The sequence below is a fragment of the Neopelma chrysocephalum genome, unplaced genomic scaffold (assembly GCF_003984885.1).
Source record: "Neopelma chrysocephalum unplaced genomic scaffold, ASM398488v2 Primary Assembly neopelma1_45, whole genome shotgun sequence".
NCBI lineage: Eukaryota > Metazoa > Chordata > Aves > Passeriformes > Pipridae > Neopelma > Neopelma chrysocephalum.
The window spans coordinates 15,562,982-15,587,961 of NW_020897704.1; the positions used below are offsets into that span (position 1 = coordinate 15,562,982).

Below are 24,980 nucleotides of genomic sequence, written 5' to 3' on the forward strand. Positions count from 1 at the left end.
TTACTGCAAGCGAATGTGTAGACAAGTAGTAAATTATTGCTGGAGCTTATTTGTGGCTATAGGCAAACCCAATTCTTTATCTGTTGTCCAGAAAAGTACTAGTCACAACCAAGGAAAAAACTCAGCATAAGTTGGCATAGGCCATGCAGTCATCTGTAATCACACAATGTGTGATCATGTGTAAATGACATGTAAATATAGGAAAATGTAATAGATTTACAGCTCAATTAATTTAGAGAAAATTTATCTCAAGACCAGTCTAAACCATTCATTAAGCATTTAGATAGTGCATCCTTCAAGTCTAAGATCCAGAACTACATTCCCTCAGAATTTTTTGTAACTTACTGATACTTGCTCTTCTCATTTTGACAAAGCTGTATCAAAGCTCCTTGTGATCAGGGGTGCCATGATTGTTGCAATGAAAAAAAATGCATTTCTGGATTACTGCAAAACTGTATTACTCTCTTCCCTTTGGACAGAACATATCTTTATCAGAGAAATATGCTTACCAAATATGGGAAGATATTAAAAACCCAAAGTGTTTTGAAATGCTTTTTTCACCTATGAAAATAAAGAACAAACCTGCAGTTGTATAAAGCACAGCAGGCAATGGCTAGAAAACATTAAAATGAAAGACACATGGTAGCCCAGACCATATTTTTACTCACGAGTAACATGTCCAGATAGTAAAAAGGTAAAGCTAAGACACGTTTCTGCTGGTATTAAAATCAATCTTTAGTGCCTGATGAAATTTTCCTACTGGGAAACGTCATCTCAGCCTCAGTATCTGCATTGTATATGCATTACTTGATATGATGCAAATTGAAATTTTTGAACTTTCTGCTAGTGCCAATTGACTAGTTCAAATCTAAACTAGCTGTACATTCATGAGTTCTCAAAATGTGACAACTACATACTGATCACAATCTATTCATGCATTTTTACAAATCCTTTTGCCCTCTGAGTAACTTGGCCTGAGTCTGACAATCAAGAAGTAAAAAGAAAAGCTATAATAATGTTAGCTGTGAGTTTCAAATGATTGAAAGGAACATAGAGAAAACTATTCGTGAAATGTATTAGTGGTGAATTATAGCTGACACAGAAGTACAACTTTGGACTATTTATCATTTTTGTTATTACATGGACTGGAAGGATACGAGGATTTTGAGGTATCTCCATTTTCAGTCACTTCCTTATCCCAGAGATCTGTCCAGAGGTTTAACCCTTGGATTAACTCAGTTAGTTACAGCATAGTGTTAATAACACCAAGGTTGTGCATTTGATCCCCATATGGGTCACTTATGAGCTGAACTCAATGATCCTTGTGGGTCCCTTTCAACTCAGAATATTCTTTGTGCATACAGACCTACTACAATCATAAAGATTCACCTTTTTCCAGCAGAGGGAAGTATTGCCTAAGTGTTCCCTCCACTTACAGCAAAAGGGACATTTTTAATTTTCTGAGTGAAGGTCTTCTGAAAAGTTTGGCAACAAACTAGTAACTGTGAGAAGTTTATCAGTCAAACAAGTCCAGAAAGGAATCTGATCAATACACTGTGAAAATGACACAGCTGACAAGAAACCAAACCAAAATATGTCCAAGAAAACCCATGTTGAAAGCATATGGGACAGGCCTACTGCAAGGAACATCCTGATCTTAACAGCTTTTAGTGTGACACCTACAACAAAGGTCATTCCATATTTTGCCAAGGTAGTTACAGACACGTTTACTTATCATCTTATGCAAACTATATAAACCAATATGTACATACTTCTTGCTATCCTGAAGGAGATACAAGTCTTTTCTGATATAATATGCCTAACCTGATGGTACAGTATTATCAGGTAAAAGAAGCAGGAAAATTAAAATGTTTAAAACTGTTAACTTGAGGAAAACAACAAAAAAAACCCCAAATATTCTTTAGTGTCTGATTCAGGCCATTGTAAGCTATCTAAATTGGGATAATGATGTATTATATTCATCTTTCACAGATGTTCGAGACAATTTCACCAACAAATCATTGACATGTTTCCTACTCTACTCATGCACAGTCTGTAAATTACATAGAAATTAGTTGCACTTCAGTTGTGCCCATAACTCACCGTGATGCTGCAGGTCTGAGCAGTGGGTAAGCGGGTCTCCATTTCGGATGTCTTGTCGTCTAGTACGTCTGCAAATATCATATTTGAAATCTGTTAGTGACCTTCTCTTAGGTCAGCACACACATTTGCCGTGACTGAAGAGCAATGAGTGGAACATATATAATTACAGAAGTCACAAGGGCATCTAAACTACACTAGGAAGGAAATCATATTGTTACTACTATATTCTGTGCATTGTCACGGTTTGTAGAATCAGGCTTTACTCTTACAGATAAAGTCTTCAGAAACTGGTAAATACATATCTCTTGCACTGAGATACTAGATAAAAATAATATTCAATAATAATTATTAGTATTAAAGATATACTACATAAAATACGATGTTTATTGATTACAGACAAATTCATTACTTGATTCATAGATACAGGATTGCTGAGGGATTAAAATATATATAGTACAGTTTAAAATGCATCAAAACCCATGAAGAAGCTACAGCTGTTCTGCAAGTACAGAATACTTTGAATATTGTGGCATCTTTTAGATAGGTGAAATGTTAGGATGGGTGGCTTTCAAAGAATGCTGAAGTGCTGTATTTTCTACAAAACCTATATTAAAATACATAGATCATTTCAGTCACTACAGATTTCACCAAAACATTTCTGAAAAAACCTTTTACATAACTGTGCAAATGGCTTTCTCTTTAGAATAAACAGAATAAAACACTTGAAAAGGAAGATTTTGAAATGCCGTTTATTCCACTTTTTGTAGCCTGAGTCTGAGTTCTACCTTTGATTGCATGTCCTTTTAACACAGTATATTTTTTTCCCAGTTTGAATTCTATTGGCTCTTTTGAAAAACATATTGATCTGTGCTAAAAAAAATGTATTTCAGAAAAGAGAGCTTTTCTATACAGTTTTATTTTGCATGTGTTGTTCTCTCTTTGTCTGTTCCTATTTTTATTTAAATAGCTGTGACACGAAATTCAACTGAGCCAGAGAAAAGCTTTCACATAAAAAGAAAGAAAAAAAGAACAAGGCAAACAAAGATGTGTTTCAAGTGAGAGCACTTTACTTTAGGAATCGGAGAAAGCCTGAGGGCTTGCAAAATTAGAGGAGAACAAAGAGGATTAGGCTGCTGAACAATGCTGCGATTTCAGATTATGGGATCCAGCAACGGATATGCAAAAGTCAAGTAGCCTTGTAAAAAGCCCTGTTGGTCACTCCCTTGTGACAACAGCCCACATTTTTAAAAGCCATTGTTCTGCGGTACAGACCATCTCTCTTCTCTCCACCAGCCCTATTTGTAGGCTCTCACTAACAGCCCAGCATCACCACATGCCAAGAGTTCTCACTGAGGCACAACTGCTCAGCTGACTCCTATTGCCTGAAAAATTTTAACCATATTTTTTTCCACTGAAAACGACTGGAATGTTAAACCTGAAATTAGTTACATGAAGTACAGCAACAGGTTTTTTTTTGCTCATCTGAATTTTTTTAAAATTGAGATGACCAATTTTTTATATTTTTCTGAATAAAAACTTCTTTAAACTCATGATTTAGAACATCTTAGTGCTCTTTAGTAATAAGGAATCTTCTGCTGATTGATACATGATTCAAAAAATGTGCTAATCATAATTTCCAATATCTCCATGTTACTCATTACTACCAACAAAACCACACCCAAGACATAAGAAATCATAAAATTTTGCTACTCCTTCCTAAATTTGGAAACGTCATATTTATAGGATACTATTTGTAGGAAAAAAGTCTGTGGAAAGAGTCATAATACTGTCAATGAAGTTTGGATGAGATGTTTAGTTAGAATCTCAGGAAAATGTTGCACATATCACAATTGTATCAACATGATGACTTATGAAATATGAACCAGAACACATCTGCATGGGGTAAAGTGAAGTGGTCACACAACAGGAGCTCTGGACTGTCATTTATACTTGTAAAATACACAAAGAAAGAAAAGCAAATTAAAATCAAGGCTTATAAAAGCCTGTAAAAAAATAGAAGAAAATCAAATCAAAACAAAACAAAAACCCCAAACAAAACCCCAAAAGCAACTACTAGTAAAGCATCTGTACAATTGCCTCAGGACTCAGTCTTCCCAATATTTCTGGAGCCTAAAATTACAAGAATTTATTATTAGGAAAATGTTGACATTTAAGCTGTTCCCAGCAATTCTGATTTTATCATAGATGCATTCCAAGCTGGTTTGAGACAGTGGGTACAGCAGGCACCAGGTAAACCGAGCATCCTCTCCCCCAGTAACACAGACCTCGACTCTGCCGCTGTTGCTGCCAAGGGAAAACTGGGGGGAAGTGGTGGAGACAGCAGCTTTTTCTGAATGCATTTTTCAGATCCCACCTCCCCAGGACTAACTTTTTCTTTCACAGTGGCCTTAAGAAGAGCAAATTCTGCACCCCCAGGTTTTTCTGTGGCTGTGCAACCCATTTTAGCTCCAATAACCCTGCCCCGTAATTCCTGTGAGAAGAGGTCCCAGTCCCTTTACCCATGATGGCAACAGTGAGCTCAGTCTGCAGTGCATTAAGAGATAGATAAGGAAAAGACAAAGAGCCCTATTTCTTCCATCAGTGTAAGCAGATGAATGACAGTTTATGTGCTTTATGGATCTTGAGATGGGCTGGGAGTAGGAATGTGTGCTAGTGAATGCTGAGAAAGGATGAGGTTCAGGGATAAAGAAGCATAGGAGAGTAGCAGAAAAGAGTAATTCAGAGGTTCCTGACCTTACTGTCTCCTTCAACTCAGAGGCAGTACTCAAACATACTGATTTCTAATCCTGAAAACTTTCAGATCAAATCAAATTCTTAGACTTTCCTTGAAAACCTCACTGTTCCCTCTCCCTTCAATCCTCCTCCAGAGAAGCTGCCGTGATACCACAAGAAATAAGAATTTAGTCCACACAGCTGAGAAAATTTGACTGGGTCTTCTTTTGGGATGGGTTCTGTTTCTCCTTTTCAATTATTTTCACAGAATTTCACAAAAAGCTTGTCTCAGATCAAGTCTGTTTCCTGGTGCAAAAAATAGAACCCGATGTTCCACAAGCAGCTTTTATTTTTGTAATCTTTTCTTTTTTTAGGATACATTGTAATGCAAACCTTAAAATTTTAATCCCCTCCATCTGAAAAGTCTGTGACACAAACTCAACTTCCCACCCTTTACCACATATCATCTGCCTCAACAACCAATATAAACTTGGAATTTGGAGTCTTGACATTCTCAGCTTAGTATTTGCTACCATTAATTTTATCTACATAAACCCTTACATATCTAAACCTTTGGATTCCTTGTTTCTTCCTAAATAGATGATGTCTGGCATATTCAATTAATTGTGAGCACTTTTTAAATCATTTTAGCCAATTTATCACGGGAATCTCAACACTACACCAATGTCTGCTTCTATTTTCAAGTGATTATCTATTCAGTTATACCTAATTTCTACTTCAGTAGCTGAGCTCTTCAGTAACAAGCTTGTATACTTTTAGAGAAAGAGTTTCAGAGATAAAGGCAGGCAAAGAAAATATTATTTTAAACCTTCATATCAGGCAACCAGACTTGTGATTTTTTTTATAAAATCGGTATTTTTGACTTGTGGAGTTGGTTTTCCCTTAATGTTTGCATTGCAAAGCCTTCAGCATCACTGCAGACTGAGTGTAAAAGTGGTTGTGCTGATCTGGTAGCACTTGGACACACATCAACACATGCAAGCTACACTTTTGAATAATAACAACAATGTTATATATCACCAAAAAAGTTTCTATTGATGTCCAAACACTTTATAGATATTTCTTTTGAATTAGAATTAATGAAAATGCAGAATAATTTACTTGGGGAAGTAGAGATTCTATTTTGATTTCAAGCCCCCTTCTGAAGATAGAGAAAAGGATTTTTTTTTCTTTTTGCTGTTTATAAATGAATATAAAGTTACGAATCCATTTCAAAGAGAATTCTTCTATGAATGTTTTCTTACAGGAGCTTTTTAAGCAAGCTCAAGAAGTAGCAGTGGCCACTTTAAATTGACCAAGACTTCATATTGCATGTAACTCCCACAACAATGTTTTCTTTGGAGGAGAAAGGGCTCCAGTTAACCATCCCATGAAAAATCTCCAAAGCCCTCTGGTCATATGGAGACCACCAGTTCAAACAAATAGCAAACCATCCAAAACTGTCCCTACCTCTTAGCAGTGGGGAAGTAACGTGAACAAGATGAACCATCCCAGGCACAGTAAGGGTCTCTTGCAAGGCAACACTCAGCACATGCTTTTCCATACACATCACAGCGGTGCAAAGGAAGCTGTGAAACTCCAGTGGCTGAGCCAATGTAGAGCTGTTGCTGTTATAAAAGTTAAAAAAAAAAGAAAAAAGGTTAAAAAAATATTGCAAATTACAATTTTTTTTTTCTAGGAAAGCATAAAAAAGTTATATAATCATATGCTAGGGCCATTACAAACACAATAAAGGATCATGATCCTGATGTACACTAGAGGAATGAGAACAGAACTGTCCCCAGGGTAAAAAAAAATCAAATAGGAAAAACTTTATTTTTGCATGAAGCTCTCGGTCACTTCTCTAAACAGTAAAAAAATTAAATTACTCTTCAACTTTTTCTTTTTTATTCAGATCCCCACACACGGAAAGCACCACAGTCAGTGACAGAACACAATGGAGAATATACTTTTGAATATAAAGAAAAAGCAAAACTTCAACATAAATTTCCTAAGTATGACCTTGATTTATGTATGTGAGGGGGAAACCTGAAGTAAATTACTTCAGACTGATGCTAAGATATTTCAGTTTGGAAGTGCTGCCATGCATGCATGTCTTTGCATGTCTGATAATTCTGGTGTTTTGCACTCTTTTCTGTAGATCATATACTCTAACTGGAACCTATCTTTAATGAGGGGAGAGGCTTTATTTTATTTTGGATAAAAACCAGTGTTGAGTAGAAGATGCAGTTCAAATGCAGAAGTAAATAAAAAACCATGCATACAAAATGAATTACAGCCTCACAAGACATCACAATAGAATATCTTGTCACTCTCAATTTCCTCTCCGATATCAAATTCACGTGGTCCACTAGGAAAGTTGGTCCCCAGAGGGATATGAGAAAACTGAACTTCTGATCCCATGTGAAAGTCCAAACAGAGATATTTCAGATTAGCGCTAATTCACAAAGAAAATAAGTATGGGTGAGATGCAAAACTAGGGGAAAACAAAATATATAAACAAAATTCAATGGCACAATCCTTCTGTTTTGGAAACACTGACTTCTATCCAAAGTTTAAACTTTGTCACCCAGCACCCATGCTGGAGCGACAAATACCTTTCTTTCGAAGGTCCCACTCCAAGCAGTCCCACCGAGAAAATACAAATTTGTATTCATTTTCCTTTCTTGGAAAATATAAATTGAAAAACAGGATTTCAAGAAATGTTTTCAAAATTCTTCATCTCCTGAACTGTGATGTCCCAGAGGCACCATTTCCAGGGAATTCAGGGATGGAAGATGGCTGAGGTCACCTACCTAATAGAAATTATGAGCACTGGATACCAGGAGACAGCAACACCAAAAACACTCATAAAAGGTGTTGCATTAACTTCTTTCAGAGACAGCAGCTTGGCAGTTTATATAGACATATTAATTGAAACAGAAACATCCCGTGCATTTATATAAACACTTGTATTTTCTCAAGGAAAATATGACAAGGAAATCACCCACAGGAAAATTTACTGGTAAATTGAAAACTAAACCCTTTCTAAGCAGCTGTTTCCATCTATTATAGTTTCATAGCTGGGTTGTAAACCCACATTCTTCAGGCAAAAATCTCTGACCACAGGGAGCTCTACACAAAGCCTTAACTGCACATACCAGTCCCAGTTAGTGTTGTAGCCTTGAGAAGAGATAACAGGCAACAGACATGATAAGCTGATTCTCTCTAACTTAAGTCACTTAATCAAGTATCCACCTTAGGGCTATGTCCTACAGTAAAAAGAGCAGCAATTCAAATCTTAGGTGACCTAACTGCTTCTCAAGGGATGCCTCTTCTCTTTACTGATTACGGAGGCAGCATAGGTCAAATTAGAGCTTCAGTTAAGTATCTTAAATGTCCAGATGGTATTGATCTGAGTCCTGTGTAATTGGGGCATTAATATCTGTATAAGCGTATACGAACGTGTGGTGCAACTAATATAAAAATCAACCCAGAGAATGCACTGGGGAAAATAAAGAATGGTGTAATGGTTTCCCATGTACCTCTGTAACCAATTTCACTTGGTAAAAAAACCCTCCATGATTTCTAATAAATGTCTTTAGAATTAAAGAATGAGCAGAAACATGTAAAAAAAAAAAACCAAAAAAAACCAACTGAGGCCAAAATAGGGTTACTTAAAGACTCTATTCCTTTTAGATAAGTTCAGTCAGTGAACTGCAGGATGTGTTTCAGGTGCTGCACAGCCTGAAGCTGCTGCCCTGTTTGCTGCTCTTCTGATCCTGGTTTTAGACTCCAGCTGGTGATAATTATTCTGGACACTAACAATATATAAATCCAGGCAGTAAGAAAATCAGAAAATAGTAATAGAATTATTTGCATCAATGGTCTGACCTTACTTTGCCATACACAGTCAAACTGCCTTTTGGTCAGAGTCTCTCCCAAGATGTTAATTTAATCAATGAGCTGATTATCAGATCAAACCAGAGAGGGGTAAAAAAAAAAAGGTTGTCCTCTAAAAGTTCTTGCAGTAGTATTAGAACTCAAGAAAAACTGAAGAGACTAATGGTGCTGCCCAAAAAAGCAGTCTTTCCCAAGTCAGACAGAGATAACAGAATTCTCCATTTGGAATAAAAAAAAAAAAGAGAGAGATATGAAAAAATGTAATGCTTAAAAAAAGAACTTAAGCAGAATTTTAAAAGGAACTTTAGGGAGCATGAGGCTCAAATGCCATTTTAATTTAATTTTATGTCTTGGAAAGTGATTGCAGAATAGTTCAGGAGGCTGTTTAAGTGATATATCTGTTTAGAGCTGGTCCTTTCTGTATTCCCAGTATGGACAGAAATGGTGATATTTGAAAAAAATTCAGTATTTTGTGAAATATACTATAAAAATAGTCACTAAGGTATTTCTGAAGGTCTCTGCCTTAACTTTTCTTGAAAATCTCATAGAGGAAAAACAAAAGCTCTTCGTAGCAGTTCACCAGACAAGGACTTGGCCTTTATCAGCTAGGGATCTCCTTGTCCTTTTCCCATTTCACCAGAAATCCAATTGCTTTTTGAAATAAGAGCATCACAAACCTTAACCTGAGAAAAAGATGAGAGTTTGCTCCACAAAACTTCACCTTTGATTGAAAGCCAGGCCTGACTCTTTGGCCTGGTCCCACATTTCTAAATCAAGGAAAATATTATGGAGCTCCACTTGACAGGCTCAGGGCCAGGTGGTAGCTAAGGTGTCCCACAGAATTGGGACCTTAGGCAGCTGCAGGGTGTTGCAGTGGTTTAAGGATGCCATTCTCTGATGGTTTGTGTCTATTGCTAACCAGGCATACACTGTTTAAGTGATAGGGCTACACAAACCTAGGGCTCTAAACACAATTAGGAGAAATACGTAGCTTCAGTGAGAAAATACAAATGCAATTCCTGTGAGTTAATGACAGCAAAAGACTATCAAGGCTTAGTCTTGCACATAAAGGCTAAATTCCCTTGCTCAACAATGCACTTGTTCAAGGGCCAAATCCATACTCAGAGAGAGAGACATGGGAGCCTTATAACTTTACATAATTTAAAACTTAAGCTGAGTTCTGCTCCAGAAGAATTTGTAGATTTTGGTCTTTAGAAGAGTAATTTGTAACATAACACATCGGCATGATGGGAAAAGAGGTAGCTTTGAACAATCAGAGCAGTAAAAACATTAAGAAATAAGGAGAAGCTTCCAGTACCGTGTTTTTAATTGGGTGAAAGATTTGTTAGTGAAAAACCAAAATGAAGTGATTGCTTTTAAGGTATTCAATAGAACATGCTGGTTTTAGTGTTTACATTTCATGCTCCTGCTTTCTACAGTGCATAGAATTATCATGCTGTTTGTACAAAAACTGCCCTGCTTATCAGAACACAATGAGTAAAGTGTTTGAGTTTTAGAGCTAAAGGATTTTTAAATCATAAATGTAAAATGGAAACATGTTGCCATATACTTATTTCATACATACTGCCAAAAGTTTGTCACCCTGTATCATGATTCTGTCATTTTTAGCCTGAGGCTGGTTGATTTTTCATGAGTTTTACTCCGCCTGAATAACTTGTGTTGTATGCTCTTTTTTAGCTTTAAACAATTTTAGCAGTGTAAATTTGTTTTCAGAAGACTCAGGGAAAATTGTAATCTCTCCTGAATAACTAAATGTATTTTGAAGAAGAAGCTGTATGAAAACGCAGGGCCAATTTTCACATATGATTGGCTGCTTTAAGGGAATGTACCTATAAAAATAATCCAAAGCAGAGAGTTTTGCTATGATGTGAACATATATACAACTTGACAGGTCTGTTTTTAAATATTCCAGTATTCAATAGTACCTTTTTTTTGGTCCTGTCATTTTTGTTGGCTTAGGTGGTAAAGTATCCTAGAAGAGCATTCTCGCCCCAAATTTTTTGTCAAACACATGAATGCTTTCAGACAACTTTCCTAAATACAGTGAATTCAGAGTTAAATATGCATAATTTGAAACATAATACTGGGCTCTGTCCATTACAGAATGAATTTACCTTCTGTTTACGAATATATAGAGTGAAGTAGATGAATTAACTAAATCTAATTTATGACAGGCACAATTTTCAGTGCACCTAGTCCTGAAGTAATACCAAATCTCCTCTTTACTGACAATGGCATTAACAGAAAAGTTAATGAGTGTGAACAAGTTACATATTTACTAAATTAGGCTCCAAATCAGCACAAATGTGAAAAAGAAGAAAAAAAAAGTTAAATTTGACACTAAGTTTTATGCCTCAGAATCCTGAAAAAGGAAATGACAGTGGCTTGGTTCCATCCACTGAATTCCAGGCAAAACTGAAGATAGGCCAATGTTCTTTGCATGACTATATAATATAATTCATCAACTGCTTCACAAAGAAGCTTAATAATAATTCCCTGTATTTGCTTAGAAATGCAGGAATCACCTTTACTGTAAGTTCAACAAAACTTCACCTCTATCCATCAAGAGGTTCAGTTCATTTTAGTTATGGTCTGGCCTTATAATACATATCTTTTCTATAGGCAGTTAGCTATTAGTGTACTCAACAGAAAGTAAGAAATATAAATTCTGTAGTCTTGAACCCATATCCTAACCACATCACTGAACCAGAAGGCCATGGAAAATTTGGACTGAAACAGACCTAAATTCTTTGTGAAAGCTGAATGACACACATCCAGGAATGGAATGGGCATAGGACAGAAAAGACAGGAGGATGTCTCATTTCCATCCTTTGCTTCTGCCATCTGTATTTGGTACCATACTATTCCTATAGAAACTAGAACTAGTCCCATTAAAGCAAGGGACCAAGTTTGGCCACTCATTTTCAACAGTTTCTCTGTCATGAAAACTTTCCATAACATGGAATTTATTTGGCTTTTCTTCTAGAGAGCCACAAGACACCTGGTTAGTTTGTGTTTAGTTTCCACCTTACCAGTAACACAAACTAGACTTTTCCTTTCTCTGTTGCATGTCACATTTTCCTGAGAAACTACTGATGTTTATGTAAAGGGATGGGATGCTGCTGCTGCAATTAATATGTCTCTGCTGACTGCCAAGTTACTGTCTCTAAAAGACAGAGACCAATAAATATTTGAAAGTGATTTAACGTTTGTGCATGTAGTACCTGCTTTGTGGAAATCTTCATTGCTGAAATAACAGTGGGTTCCTAGGGAAAAATAGAGTTAAAATATAAAATGAGCTGTAAGCATAAAAATTCTATTACAGTGCTATTTTCACAACCTAGAAACCCTGAAATTAAACTATGAACTCTTTAGTAATAAAACTCTTATTGTCTTTTGCAGTGGAATAATTTCTAGCTGTAAATGAATTAGAATGCATGTACATATCTGTATGCATCTTTGATTGCTGTACTGATTGTAGACATGTAATTTTCCATTATTATTACAGTTTCATTGTGATTATTTTGTCACTAGTTTCACATCTTGAAATTACTTTCTACACTTATTATTAAAATTACATTTAAAGAACCTCCCAGGAAATACAAAAATAATAATGGCTATATTCATAGATACTATATATTAAGGGTGATAACACTGAAATAAGCAACGCCTTTTAACCATGCCAATGTGAAAACCAGATTCCTGCAAAATTTTATTCATAAGAACAAGTCTTAATCCCAAGAGTAATCTTGTTGACTGCACCACAGTATTCACTTACAAAGAAGTTACTCACATTTGCAGAACACACAACTGAAATGAGCATGAGGTTTTTTACACCCTGGAATATCCATTGTTTAATCAACTGTTACACCTTTTAGGTCCAGTTTCTTGGATGGATTTTAATCTTTAGAGTAAAAGTTCATAATTTGGTTACAAAGTGTGCAAGTCAATTTTGCATGAACTTTATTCCATCTAAATATCTGATATTGATCCCACGCATTATACTTTTGGTTAAGTACATTAATAAAGTCCTTATTAAGCTTTTACACTTTTGTGGCTTTCAACTTGCTTATCCTGAGAGAATATGACATGGGTCAGTGGATGGTAAGCATGTGGACTTGCCATTGCAGGGGGTTTAACAGATCTTATATAAGAAAGCATTGATTAAGTGTAACTTTTGAAAGAAAATTGAACTCATTAGTTTGTTTGCTCAGCTGTTCAGATAAACATTGCACAAATGGGGTTAAAAGAGGCATTTGTTATCAATATAACAGACATGAAAGACTTTCAGCTTTGTGGAATTATATATGAAAAGCATTGTACTCAGAACATTGTGGTTTAAGCATCAAAATACATTGTTCATTATGCACGCAGACTCTTTAGCAACTAAAGAAAACTTACATTTGGATAAGGTACATGAAAAATCTTTTGCAAATTCCCTATTGAAAGATTCATATCTCACGCACACAAATTCTCCTTATTCCACTGAAGTACATTAATGTCCTTTTTAAGGCTTAAAAACATGCCAAAGGAGATAAAAAAGCTTTCAAGTAAATCAGAGCACCAAAATCCTTTTGTGTAATGAAAAAATACACACATAAAGTAAAATACTAAATCTGAACTTGGCACTAACTATTCTGCTTCTGTAAAACCTTTCTGAAATAAAACTCACTCCATTTATTTTCCTCCTTTCCCTTTTTATTCTGTCTGATCTCCTTTAGCTTGGCACTTCTACTTGATTTAGGGAAGAGACTCATACATTATCAGCAATTGCCAAATTACTCTGCATTAATGTAATGACTTTTGGATGTATAAAAAAAAGGAAAAAAAAAGAAAAAGAAAGCCAGGATTCACAAATTACTTCTCCCGTTTTACTCATAGTTTACTCATAGTTTCTACTTTCTGCCCTCAAAAATTGACTGCAGAAACAGAGACACCCATATTTCAGTTATATCTGGCACTCAAAACAAGATTGGGACCAGTAAAAGCAAGATTTCCCATAAGAAATACTAATAAAAATATTTGTAAGCTCTGTTTAGATATGTTGTCTCTGTTCAGAAACCAAAAATGAAGGGATGGCAACTGAGTTTGATGGGGACATGGCGGCTGGGCCCCTCTGGCGGGTCCAGGACACAGTCCTTGTCAGCACATCTGGAGCGAGACCACACGACACGAGGCCCTCCGAGCACGCAAACATCATCTCCGTGCTGTCAGATTAACCTCGTGCTCCCAGCTAGGTATCAACCCCCCAAAAGCCTGGAGCCAGTGAAATGGTGCCATAAAACGGCACTGACAAGAAGAATAACCTGGGGAATGTAAATGATTCGTTGTTGTGTACAAAACACGAGACATTCCTGCGTTCTGTCTGGAAACTGTTTGAAAGGTTTGCTCAGCCTTGCCTTGCAGGAGTGCCTATGGGTTGCCGTATTTTTTTAGATGGCTCAAAAGGAAAAATGGAAGAGATTGATTTTCACCAAAAAGTGCTGAAGTTTAGGAGGTGTCTACGGTGCCTTGTGTCAAACCATGAAATTGAGTCCCTAAAGTTGCCTTTGAAAATATAAACATTTTCTTTGTTCCTTAGCTGTAAAAAATCTGGGCAGATCACTGGTTTACCCAAAGTATCTTCCTAGTTACAATATGCTGATAGTCTGAATAGTATTAAGAGTTGATACAACTATAAATTCATATATTGCATAAGTCTGGGAGACAACAGACAGGCATTATTCCTAGACTTGCACAGGTAGATATTTAACTCTGGCATGCAACAGCTCTAAGATTCAGAAATAATAATTTACTTTTTAAACCACCGAACAAATGTCCAGAAAACCATTCCTTTTATCGTTAACCTCCAGCTAGCACTCAAAGTTTCAAGGTTTATTTTGACTAGTGTCTGGGTCTCTAAATAACAAGCTAATTAGAGGGGTATGCCAGGCTATTCCTTGGCTAGACTGCAAGAAGTTGAGTTTGCAGCTGTCCACAGAGAAATCTACAACCTGACACTTGAAATTTAGCCTCACTTACCCGAAAGACTGTCATTTCCTCCAGCAAGACTTCCTCTAATTCATGCCAAGTCTCCTTAGGAATTGAAACCACTTTAAGAACTGTTCCAATATCTTGAAAAGAAAAAAAAAAAAGGAGTTTTCAGGTGCTTAAGATGAATACTTAAGTTTTGTAGCAGCCAGTGTTTCTTGTAGTATATAATTATTTCACATATAAAGATTGTGAAGCTACATATCTCTCAGCACTCATTCAAAATAAAAACTGCTATTTAAAATAACCTCAGAAAACACTGAATTTCAGTAGGGAATTTTACTGAAGTCTTTCAGTTATCAAAATGCAACAAAGAAGATATATACTACTATAGTTATTAAAGAATAAACTGTACTGAAATATTATTTAAGTGACAGTATAAAATGACAGATGCATAATTGAGGAAGGAAATGTATTACATTTACCCAGTTATGTTTTATAGTCCATTTTGAATATGATGTTTGTCTTTCCTAAAATGCATGTAAAGACAGTATGGACATAAAACCATCTGGACAAATGTTGTTAGACACATAAATCTGTTGGGTTTCTCAAGTACATGAGATCTTCCCTGTGTCAAACAAAGTACCTAAGATGTATAACCCCTTAAGACATTTCTCTGTCTGTTACGTACTGGTCTTCACTGAGGAGTACAAAGCATACAACTTCAATCTTTGGTTTAGAAATAGGTGTGTGCCAGAATTTTAATATTATATCCCTTTGCATTTTTGGAGTTTTGCAATTGGCTTTAACATGTACAAGGCCAGCACTTGAAATTCCAGAACTACAGCCTTTGGTTTTGTCAATATGGTTGAGACTGAAGACCACCTCTGTTATACAGCTTCTGCATCTGTGATTTATTTCTTTGTTTCCATGAACAAAACTTCCAGGAAAAAAACAGCAAAAGAATAATTTCTACGTTGGCACACATCACTGCAGACTCTCTGAAATGCAAACACTCTGTATGTGACTTTTCTTTTTAACCAGCCAAGTGTAGTGCCATGTAAATGTATCATAGGTATACCAACCACATCCCCGAGGACTTTTCATGTTGCACATCCTACAGCAGTAATAGTTTAGGAAAATACAAAGCATTTTATGCAGATAAAATTCTGAAAGAACTATAAGGGTCAACATTCTTAAGAATTTAACCATCAATTACACAAAATCAAGTATATATACATTTTATAATTATATATATTTGTGTGTCTTAGTTGAAACTTCTGATTAAAGAGATGACAACACACTACTTCTATATTTAAAATACGCATAAAATTGAAACAAAGAGATTACACATGTTGAAAATGTTTTTATAGGGCAACTAATTAAGAGCTAACGATTTAATAAAATTCTGGTATTTAACCTCTTTGAATGAATTTGCATTAAAATATCCTAGAAAACCTAGAATATCCTGTAGAACTGAGATTTTTCTTTTTTCCATCTGCTTCTCTTTAAGCAGATGTTGGTTTCTAAATACATATTTTTGGAAGTTTAGAAAGATGTAATTCTGCCCCCCAAGAATATGCACATCACTGTTTTCTTGTATTAGTTCCAAACTCATATATTCTTCTTTAAAAAGAAAAAAACCAGTTATTTCTTAAAGCAATAGCAAAGCAAAACACAACTTTGTTTTTATTTAGGCAGCTATATGTAAAAACTAAGCTAGTAAAATATACTAGATAAGTGGGTTTGGAAGTGGTTTTCATTATGGTTACTGGTGCTAATTGAATATATTTAATTCAACAAATACTAAGAGCAGTATAGAACAAATTCAATACAAACTTTAAAACAAGAAGAGAAAAAATCCACATTTCTAGAACATAGTAATTCAGAACAACAGATAACTTAGCACTAGCTATATTTGTAATTTAATGGATGAGCTCATTTTCTTAATTATCCTAATATTTTGCACTGTGGTTTTGAGGAAAATACATTTTACAGGTAAAAAACAGAGAACTCTGATCTAATAAATTTAACAGTGTAGCAAAGTGTCACAACTGTATTCTGTGTTGGACTAGGACTGTCCTCAATCAAAATCTATCAAATGCCGTTTCCTAGAAATAAAGGGAGATTTTTCATGAAACAGCCTGAGTGGGCACTGAGCAGACACAAGCTTCCCAGAACGTTGTTTCCACAAAAGGTCTGACTTTTAAGTGGATCCTGCAACAATTACAATTGCTTGATCTCAAGAAAGCCTCTGAGGTCAAAGATACACTGTGTTAATCACTGCGGTGACTCTGGTCAGGCCACAGGTACCAAAGTGGGGCTTTATCTGAGTTCTAGATCAAGTTTTACAGAGTAGTATTTCAAACAATTTCACACAAACGGAATGAGGCGTCTCCTTTAGGATCAATAGGCTCTGGTTAGTAAGATAAAATTACTGTTATTAATTTGCTTTACTGACAGAGGTACTTTGACTGTGCCAAAGGATCCCAAACATTAGACATTCAGGATATGTATTAAGAGCATATCTTAAATCCTGTTTTTTTCTGATATACTTTCAAGTATGCCGATAGGATTTTATTTTCATTGTGGAACACAGTGGTACAATCACAGTGGGAAAGAAACTGCTCAGCTAAAGATTTCACCCACAGGAAAGGAAAATGTGACCACACTGGGTGGCTATTAATTATGTTGTGTTCAATTATCATCAGTTATTCAATGAAAAGGAAAAAAAAAAGTATTTCTCCAATATATTGCAGTTCAGCAGCACATGGGAATAATGGAGACTGTTGTAACAGCAATGGGAAAATACAGAGAAATATATCTAATCTGATGGGACAGACCTGCACAGAAAAACCCAGTCATACCCCAGAGAGCATAATTTTGGCTTTAGATCATCAAGTGGGAAAATAGACTACAGTCCTTAATCTGCTCCCTGGTTTAGTTCTTTGCTTGGGAAGATGTAATACACTCTGATTGTGTATCTGTTTCTGATTCATTTGACTTTGACCAGCTGGCTCAGTGAGAAGGCAGGCAGGACCTGGGTTCTGCCTCTTTAATTTCCCCCCCCCCACATTGAGGATGCCCTTTCCTCATTCTGAAAACCACAATACGGTTGGTGAGCTTAGAGGAGCATGGCACATTTTTTGTATTCCAGCTCCAAGCATGGGTGTTGTAATGCCTGTTCTTCCCCCATGAGAGTATAAAGTCCTGCTGGGAAAAGGACAGTTTCTATGGACAAAAGTAGTATTTCAAGAAATAATAACACTATACACTCACAAAGGTGGGATTTTGCCGCTGAAATCTCTTTGGGCAAATACAAGTAACAATGTTTCAATACTTTGCTTACAGTTCTTGGGCACGGCTACTGCCTACATTGGATGGAATCCCAAGCACTTACCACACACCTGAATATTAGTGGTTTAGGGAATTAGGTGGATGCCTAAATTCCCAACTCAAGGTACAAATTATCACTGAGGTTCTTTTAGAGGGAGATCTTGCCTGACCAATTTACATCAGAACCACTATAATGATAACTAAAGAACTAGTACACGTAATGGTAACTATCTAAAGGCTGTAGCTCAGCTTTAAGCAAATCTTCCTGCGCTATCTGAAAACAGACAGGAACTTCTGTGTTACTATTCATCTTACTCTAACACAGGCCTTGAAGAAAGTACAACGAATCTCTCTCTGGAAGAACTTACTGCTTTTCCTTGCAGAAACCAATGCATCTTTTTCAGTCTGAATACCAAGCTTTGGTGAGATAATTGGCACCTCTTTTGCTTAAGAAACAGACTTAAATCAGCTCCTTATGTTTGTTCAGCATCATACTTGATGCTGAAGGGCTTGTTCCCTCACAGCACAGCCAAGGGGAGTATTGCCATTAATTTTTTTTTTCCCTGAGCTGACAGGTCATAGAAGACTTGTTGAAAGGTACCAAATACTGCCAACTTTAGATGGCATTGAAGTCTCTAATGAGCGATGGAAAATATATGTGTTGTATAAAATCATATGGAAATACTTCTCAGTGTTTTGTGCAAGAGTATACTACAGCACTGGTATCTAATAACTCAGTTCACAGCTTTAAAGTGCCGGAACCCTTTCTGCAGAGCTGCATTTTCTGCAGTAAATGCTCTGAATTGTTATGCTTGCACTGTGTTTGGTACACAAAAGTTCATCAGCCCTCAGTTTACTCATAATATATTTCAGGCATCAACATGAAAGGGACCTTGATATTTATTGCTTTGGAAATCTGATCCCAGGCCTAGAGTACCAGAACTGTATTTAAAGCATGTAAAAAATTGGACTGTTATAAGAGAGACAGTCAGACAGATATTCTTTGGTCCAAAGCTGAAAAGAAACAGTAGGGTTTTGGTTTGATTTGTTTTGGCTTCATGATGCCAATGTCTAATTACTAGCAATTATGTTCAGTAGAAGTTTAAAATATTTTTATTCAACATAGCTGAAACATCAGACCACCAATGGAAAATATTCAGAGGTGAAGAAACAGATCCATCAACTACTACTCAGCATAGTTCTGAAGTTATTGGACTTAGGAAAATGAATATCACGTAATTTCTGAACATGTTTATTTCTCATTATTACCATTCTGGAGAAAATGTCTTTTCTGGGTGCATATTTCTATTTTTATGAGATGCCCAAGCTGTATGATTCTGAAAATGCTTTGGAAAGGATATCATGTTTCTATTTGAATATCAGCTCTTATGAAAACACTTTACATGTGCCAGATACCTTCATCTTAAGTAAAATGATGCATCCTTTTGGCTAAAGAGCTCAGCATCTTAAGGCAATACTTGAAATACTTGAAAGGCGCACAAGACATTTCCCATACCTGGATACTTGCCTTACTTGCGTTAATACTTCTTACGCTGAACTTCAAACCCTCATTTTAATACTAAATTATAATTAATAAGGTAAGATATTTCTAATAAAAATCCCTAATAACAGTAGTTGAAAAGAGGGTGGTTTCATCTTAATCCAGTTGGCAAAACTCCTAAAGAGTTTAGCTATGCAGGCCATGGCCTGAACCTGCAACAGTCAACGTATGTAACAAAGAGTTCCCCACACGCACGGTTTTGAGTCCTGCCCCAAATTTTCACAGCTATACCCTGTTCTGTCAGTGTTCTGTCTTTCAGAGTATGAAATTTTATCAGCTTTATGTTTCCACCATGCCTGGAGGCACGTTGTAGATTCAGGACTTCTTACCTGTGCCAATGAACATCACATCATATTGGCCATCTTCTGCATCTACTCGATCTACCACAATTTGTGTGAACTGATAATCCACGTCTGTTTTAATCATGATTGGACGGTTGTTAATGGAGAATACTGGGTTGTACATAGCTGGATGACTTCTGGCAAATGTTATAACTTCATCAGGAAGGTCCTTAGTGGAATCAAAACCTCCGAATGTTTTACTGGGACACTGGAAATAAAAAAAAGGAAATGTTTTACATTTTATTATTTATCACTAGAAACATATTAGAAATACATTTTGTTACAATCATCCCGACTACCGCAAACTATAATCAAATATGACAGGGAATTTAGGTGTTTTTTGACTGACAGCAAAACTTAATTCTATTACTGACAGTCTCTATTTTTTTATTTATTTTGGATTTAAACCAATATGGATAACAGAATGCAAATGATCCTCATACACCACTTCTCTTACTACTATGCAGAACAAAAGGATTTTCGGTCCACTGTGATTAGTATTAGTCTCCAATTGGCAGAAGGAAGAAATCCTGAAATATCCAAAATCATTCAGTATGAGGCAAGCAATTTCAGTATTTGGTTATGTATATAGCACAAATTTAATTAATTATGCCACCATCTTTGTTTCAAAGTGTTATCTTCAGAAGTTGACCGAAGTATGAATTACTCTCTGAGGAACCAAATCCTTAAATCCTGGCACAATTCCCTGTTCTACTGACTTTTCAAACTCCTGCTTGTCTCAACAAGCCTGTGTCACCCATGTAGTCCAGATACACAGATCCTATTACGCTAAATCAAATCTAATGAGTCACGTCCTAAATGTATCTCCTTTTCTCCCCACTGCTTCTAAAGAAAGCCTTCCGTGAGTGTTGGTGATGATCCTGCCCATGTGAACAGTTAAGTGAGACAAGTCTCATCAAAGAACTGAAATAGCTCCTCACTGTTTGTGTCCTGCACAGTGACTGAAAAGTTGCTGTCCCCTTGGGATTAATCTGGTCCCCACGAAGCCAGATAGTAAAGAGTCACTTTGCCCCCATATATAGTCCTGGGTGGGCCAGACAGTTTTGCCTCTAATCTGTGAAAAGCAGAGGATTCTACTTTTCACATTTAGCTCATGTTCTCCCAATGTAAGCAAAAAACAGAGGCTGAAAAGGGAAGGGGAGGTAAGACCACGGTGTTGGTAGCCACAAAAGTATTCCTCCACTTTCAGCTATCACATATCCCCATCAGGTGACTCAAGAACTGTGGCTGATCATCACCATTTGCCCTCATCTCTTCTGCAGAATTGGTAATTATTTTACAAACAATTAGAGGTTACATTAACATAACCATTAGTAGTGTATTAGTATTGTTGAACGGGTGAAGAAAATGAGCCACAATGACACCAGGCCAAAGATACTCATCAAAAAACTTGGTGACCCCAATGTTGATCTGTTCAGATAACTATTTAAGACATATAAAACTCTGAAACCCAGCTGACAATAATTATTTTTCTGGTATTTGAACCTCAAATATAAACAACTGGTGTTAAAATGCCCTAGATAATTTGCCCTTTATATCCAGGTATAAAATATCCACCAATTAAATTAAAAACCTAGAGGACAACATCTTATTAACCAAGAATCCAGACCTTTCAGGATGCTCAGCAGAAGAAATCAATTGTCTTTGCTATCACCTTGATCCAAATTATTAATAATTCATCAGAAATGAAATTTAAAAATCAATGTTGGCAAAAGGAGTAGTTGCTATACTCAGCAAAGGGACTCTTCCAGCATGGACATATAATGCGTAAATTGTCCCTTGTTGGCATATTTGTTAGTAAGCAGATTCCTTCATTCTGTTTCATGAAGGAAGGGAAGGGAGGAATGGAAGGAGGGAGAATATTTGATTAATGCATGTGGAGCAGACAAAGCAGAAAGCAAGTTAGTTACCTATTTTATTGTGATTTTTTAACCTTTTTAGCTTTATTATATGCACTTGGTCTTTTGCACAAAAAAAATCAGATAGACTTTTCAAATTTATTGGCCAAACCACTGTGTGTCTCAAAAATTGTGCTTCAAATTCTACACTTCAATTTTAAGTTTGCTTTACATCTCGATTAATATTCTAACTACAGTTCGATACTAATTATTAAGATTAATTACATAATAATTAGATAATAATTAATTAGATAATGTCTGTAAAGTGCTCTAAGTATAAAATTCACTACAGCAGAACTAAGTATTGTTAATTACATCTGGGCAAACACTGAAAAAAATACTAAATGAATATTCCTTTTAATTACAAGCAAATGAATTTCAGCTGTGTTTCAATAGCTTAAATATTTACTTTCTGACTCATTTTCCAACAAAGGATTTTACTTGCAGCAATGTGGAACAGACTCTCCAGAAAAGTGGTCATGGCACGAAGCCTGCCAGAGTTCAGGAAGCATTTGGACAACGCTCTCAGGCACATGGTGTGATTCTTGGGGCTGTTGTGTGCAATAATCCTTGTGTTTCCCTTCCAACTCAGGATATTCTATGATTCTATGGACCAAGATACATTTTGTGTGGAAAAATCATAAAACTAGAATTAGTGTCATAATTCTGTGTGTTTAACACTCTCAATTTTGAGTCCCAGATTATTCCTTGTATCCCTTATTTTCTAAATTACCGTAATCTTGTGTCTTTACATTTAAAGTTTGAAGTGGACTAGGCTGTGGCTCATATTCATCCCATGCTACTTTAGAAAACTGAGATGAAATCCAACTGCCACTGCTATAAATCCCTCCCTTTACAATGAGTAAAATGGGCACCATCAGTAGGTGAGATGTAGCCCATCCATAGTCCAAATTGCTTGCAGAGGAATCTCAACTCAGAATCAGAAAAGGACAGGATAGGATAGAACAGAACAAAATAGAACAGAATAACTGTCCTGAGGAGGAAAGTCCTGTCATGTTTTATGTGAAGGACACAAAGCCATGAGACACAACAAAGACGTTATCCTTGGTGCTAATTACAGGACCATTTTTGATATTAGTGGATCTAGATCAAGCTAATTGCCAAGGTGATTAATCAGAACTTGTGTTTATATACCAAATCAATCCCACTGATAGCAAAGAAATAGGTTTTCATCTGCCAAAATACAGGCCTGAATACAAATATCCTGAAAAGGTTTGGAGAAATGAGTTTGATCTTGGATTCAAGCAGAGTCAAAGAACTCCTGCATTTTACATTCAATTCCACTTGTTGGTCCCTAGTAGGCAATATTGGGGGATTTGATCAGTCAGGAGGAAGGAACTAGGCTATCCCCTAACTGGCCTATTAGTGAATCCAACAGAACAGAAGAAATCAGTATTTACATTCTGGTAGGAAGAAAATGTGCTTTGGTCATAACTCTTGGTGCCACAAAGCAGAAAAAAACTTTAGCTCTGTAGTTGAATTCACAGAAAGTCAGTTAAGAATTCAGGATGAGGTACTTCAGTTGAGATATACATAAAAATCCTCCCTCCTCTGCCAAATACTGTTAAAAAGCTAAAAAAAGAAAAAAAAAGTTAAAACCCCCAAGTTCTATAGATCTTACAGGAAAAATTCTGGCAACTCCTTTGTTAAATGTGAAGCTGATGTAGAATTGTTTACAAAGCTTTCTTACTTTTCAAAAGAGTCATTTACTTTCCTTTTCCTTTCCTCATGCTGGGTAGGTCACCAGATGCTCAAGAAGTTTACTGGCACCTCACCTATTAAATTCCTGAGATAATTCAGCACTGTTTAACTGCAGTGCAATCTGGAAATGAATCACTCTAAGACGTCAAGGGTTTTTTCCCCCTTCTCTTTTTGCATTTCTTGGAAAAGGAATCCCCAGGTCTGAGATCTAAAGGAACTTCAAAAATCTTTCTTCTTTATTCTCAACAGGTCTTCAAAGCCACTGAAAACACATCCAACTTTATCACTTTAAAAACAAAAACCTTCTTATAGCCAGAAATGTATCTCATTTTAAAATCCACTTTTATCCTATTCATATAATAGAATAATTTTAGCAACTGTGAGGGGACTCATCTTTTCTCAAAGCAGCAGAACTCAGGATAAGTCACCTGCATTAGGCTAGGAGAAACTGATGGTCTTAGCCACTCTATCATTGTTTACAGTGGCATGGCCTCCTGCACTACATGATGCGACTGCAGGGCTATGAAGACTTGTAAAATTTGGTATCACATTTGCCCTTAGGCAAGAAAACAGTTTACAGTGGAATCTGAACATCTTTGAACTTTGTGAATCTTATTAAAAGCATTTTATAATGAAATTTTAAGGGTAACATTCATTCTAAGAGCACAGACAGAAATAAAAGTATATGTAACCTAACTGCATTTCCTTACTTTCAAAAAAGCTTTTGTGGCTTAGGTCACTTTGCCACTTAGGGGCTGGATTTGACTCCTTGTTTTTCTGCTTGTTCTCGGGAATTTCATCAAGTTATTCTTTTCCCATATGGATCTCAGCTCAAGACCCTAAGAGAAGTCTTTGAATAACCTGATGTGGGCAGAACTGTGTTGCCAGTCTCATGGGCAAATATTTCAGTTGAGCATTCAGAATCTCAGTAGGGCTGTATCTGATCTCTGCAGAGGAATGAATGTAACAGAGCCTCTGTGCAGCAGTCAGTTCCTTATCTCAGTCTATTTCTGTGATAGAAATACATAACTTCCTTCTTTGTCCAGTGTTCTAAATAATGCCTATTTCTGTTTTTGTTTAGAAAGGTTAATGGATACTGGAAATAAAGAGGAATCTAAATAAACAGGGTAATGAACACTAAGTCTGTCAGACTGAAAAGTAAGTGACAACAGTTATACAAGAACTAACAAAAATATCTACTCATTCACATTTTCCCCAGAGATGTAAAGTAATACAGCTTCAAAAAATCTAGCCTGTTGACATATCAGAATTATCTGTAGTTATTAGGAAAAAAAAGGCACCATCAAATGAGAAATGAAATCTCTTCTATGCTGCAGAGCTTGTGTTTTAACCCTGGAAAAATTAGAAATT

The 24,980-nt window shown here is 36.2% G+C and overlaps 1 protein-coding gene across 2 annotated transcripts in view; it reads right to left on the reverse strand.

The window, feature by feature from the left end:
* SEMA3A (semaphorin 3A) overlaps window positions 1–24,980 on the reverse strand; it is a 235,475-nt gene that overhangs the window by 6,737 nt on the left and 203,758 nt on the right. For both annotated transcript variants that reach the window (XM_027679479.1, XM_027679480.1), the window contains 5 exons: window positions 19,957–20,176; window positions 14,782–14,873; window positions 11,985–12,026; window positions 6,307–6,464; window positions 2,104–2,171 (listed from right to left, as the gene is read on the reverse strand). In XM_027679479.1, coding sequence (XP_027535280.1) covers window positions 2,104–2,171; window positions 6,307–6,464; window positions 11,985–12,026; window positions 14,782–14,873; window positions 19,957–20,176 — 580 coding nt within the window. The remainder of the gene's footprint in view (window positions 1–2,103; window positions 2,172–6,306; window positions 6,465–11,984; window positions 12,027–14,781; window positions 14,874–19,956; window positions 20,177–24,980) is intronic.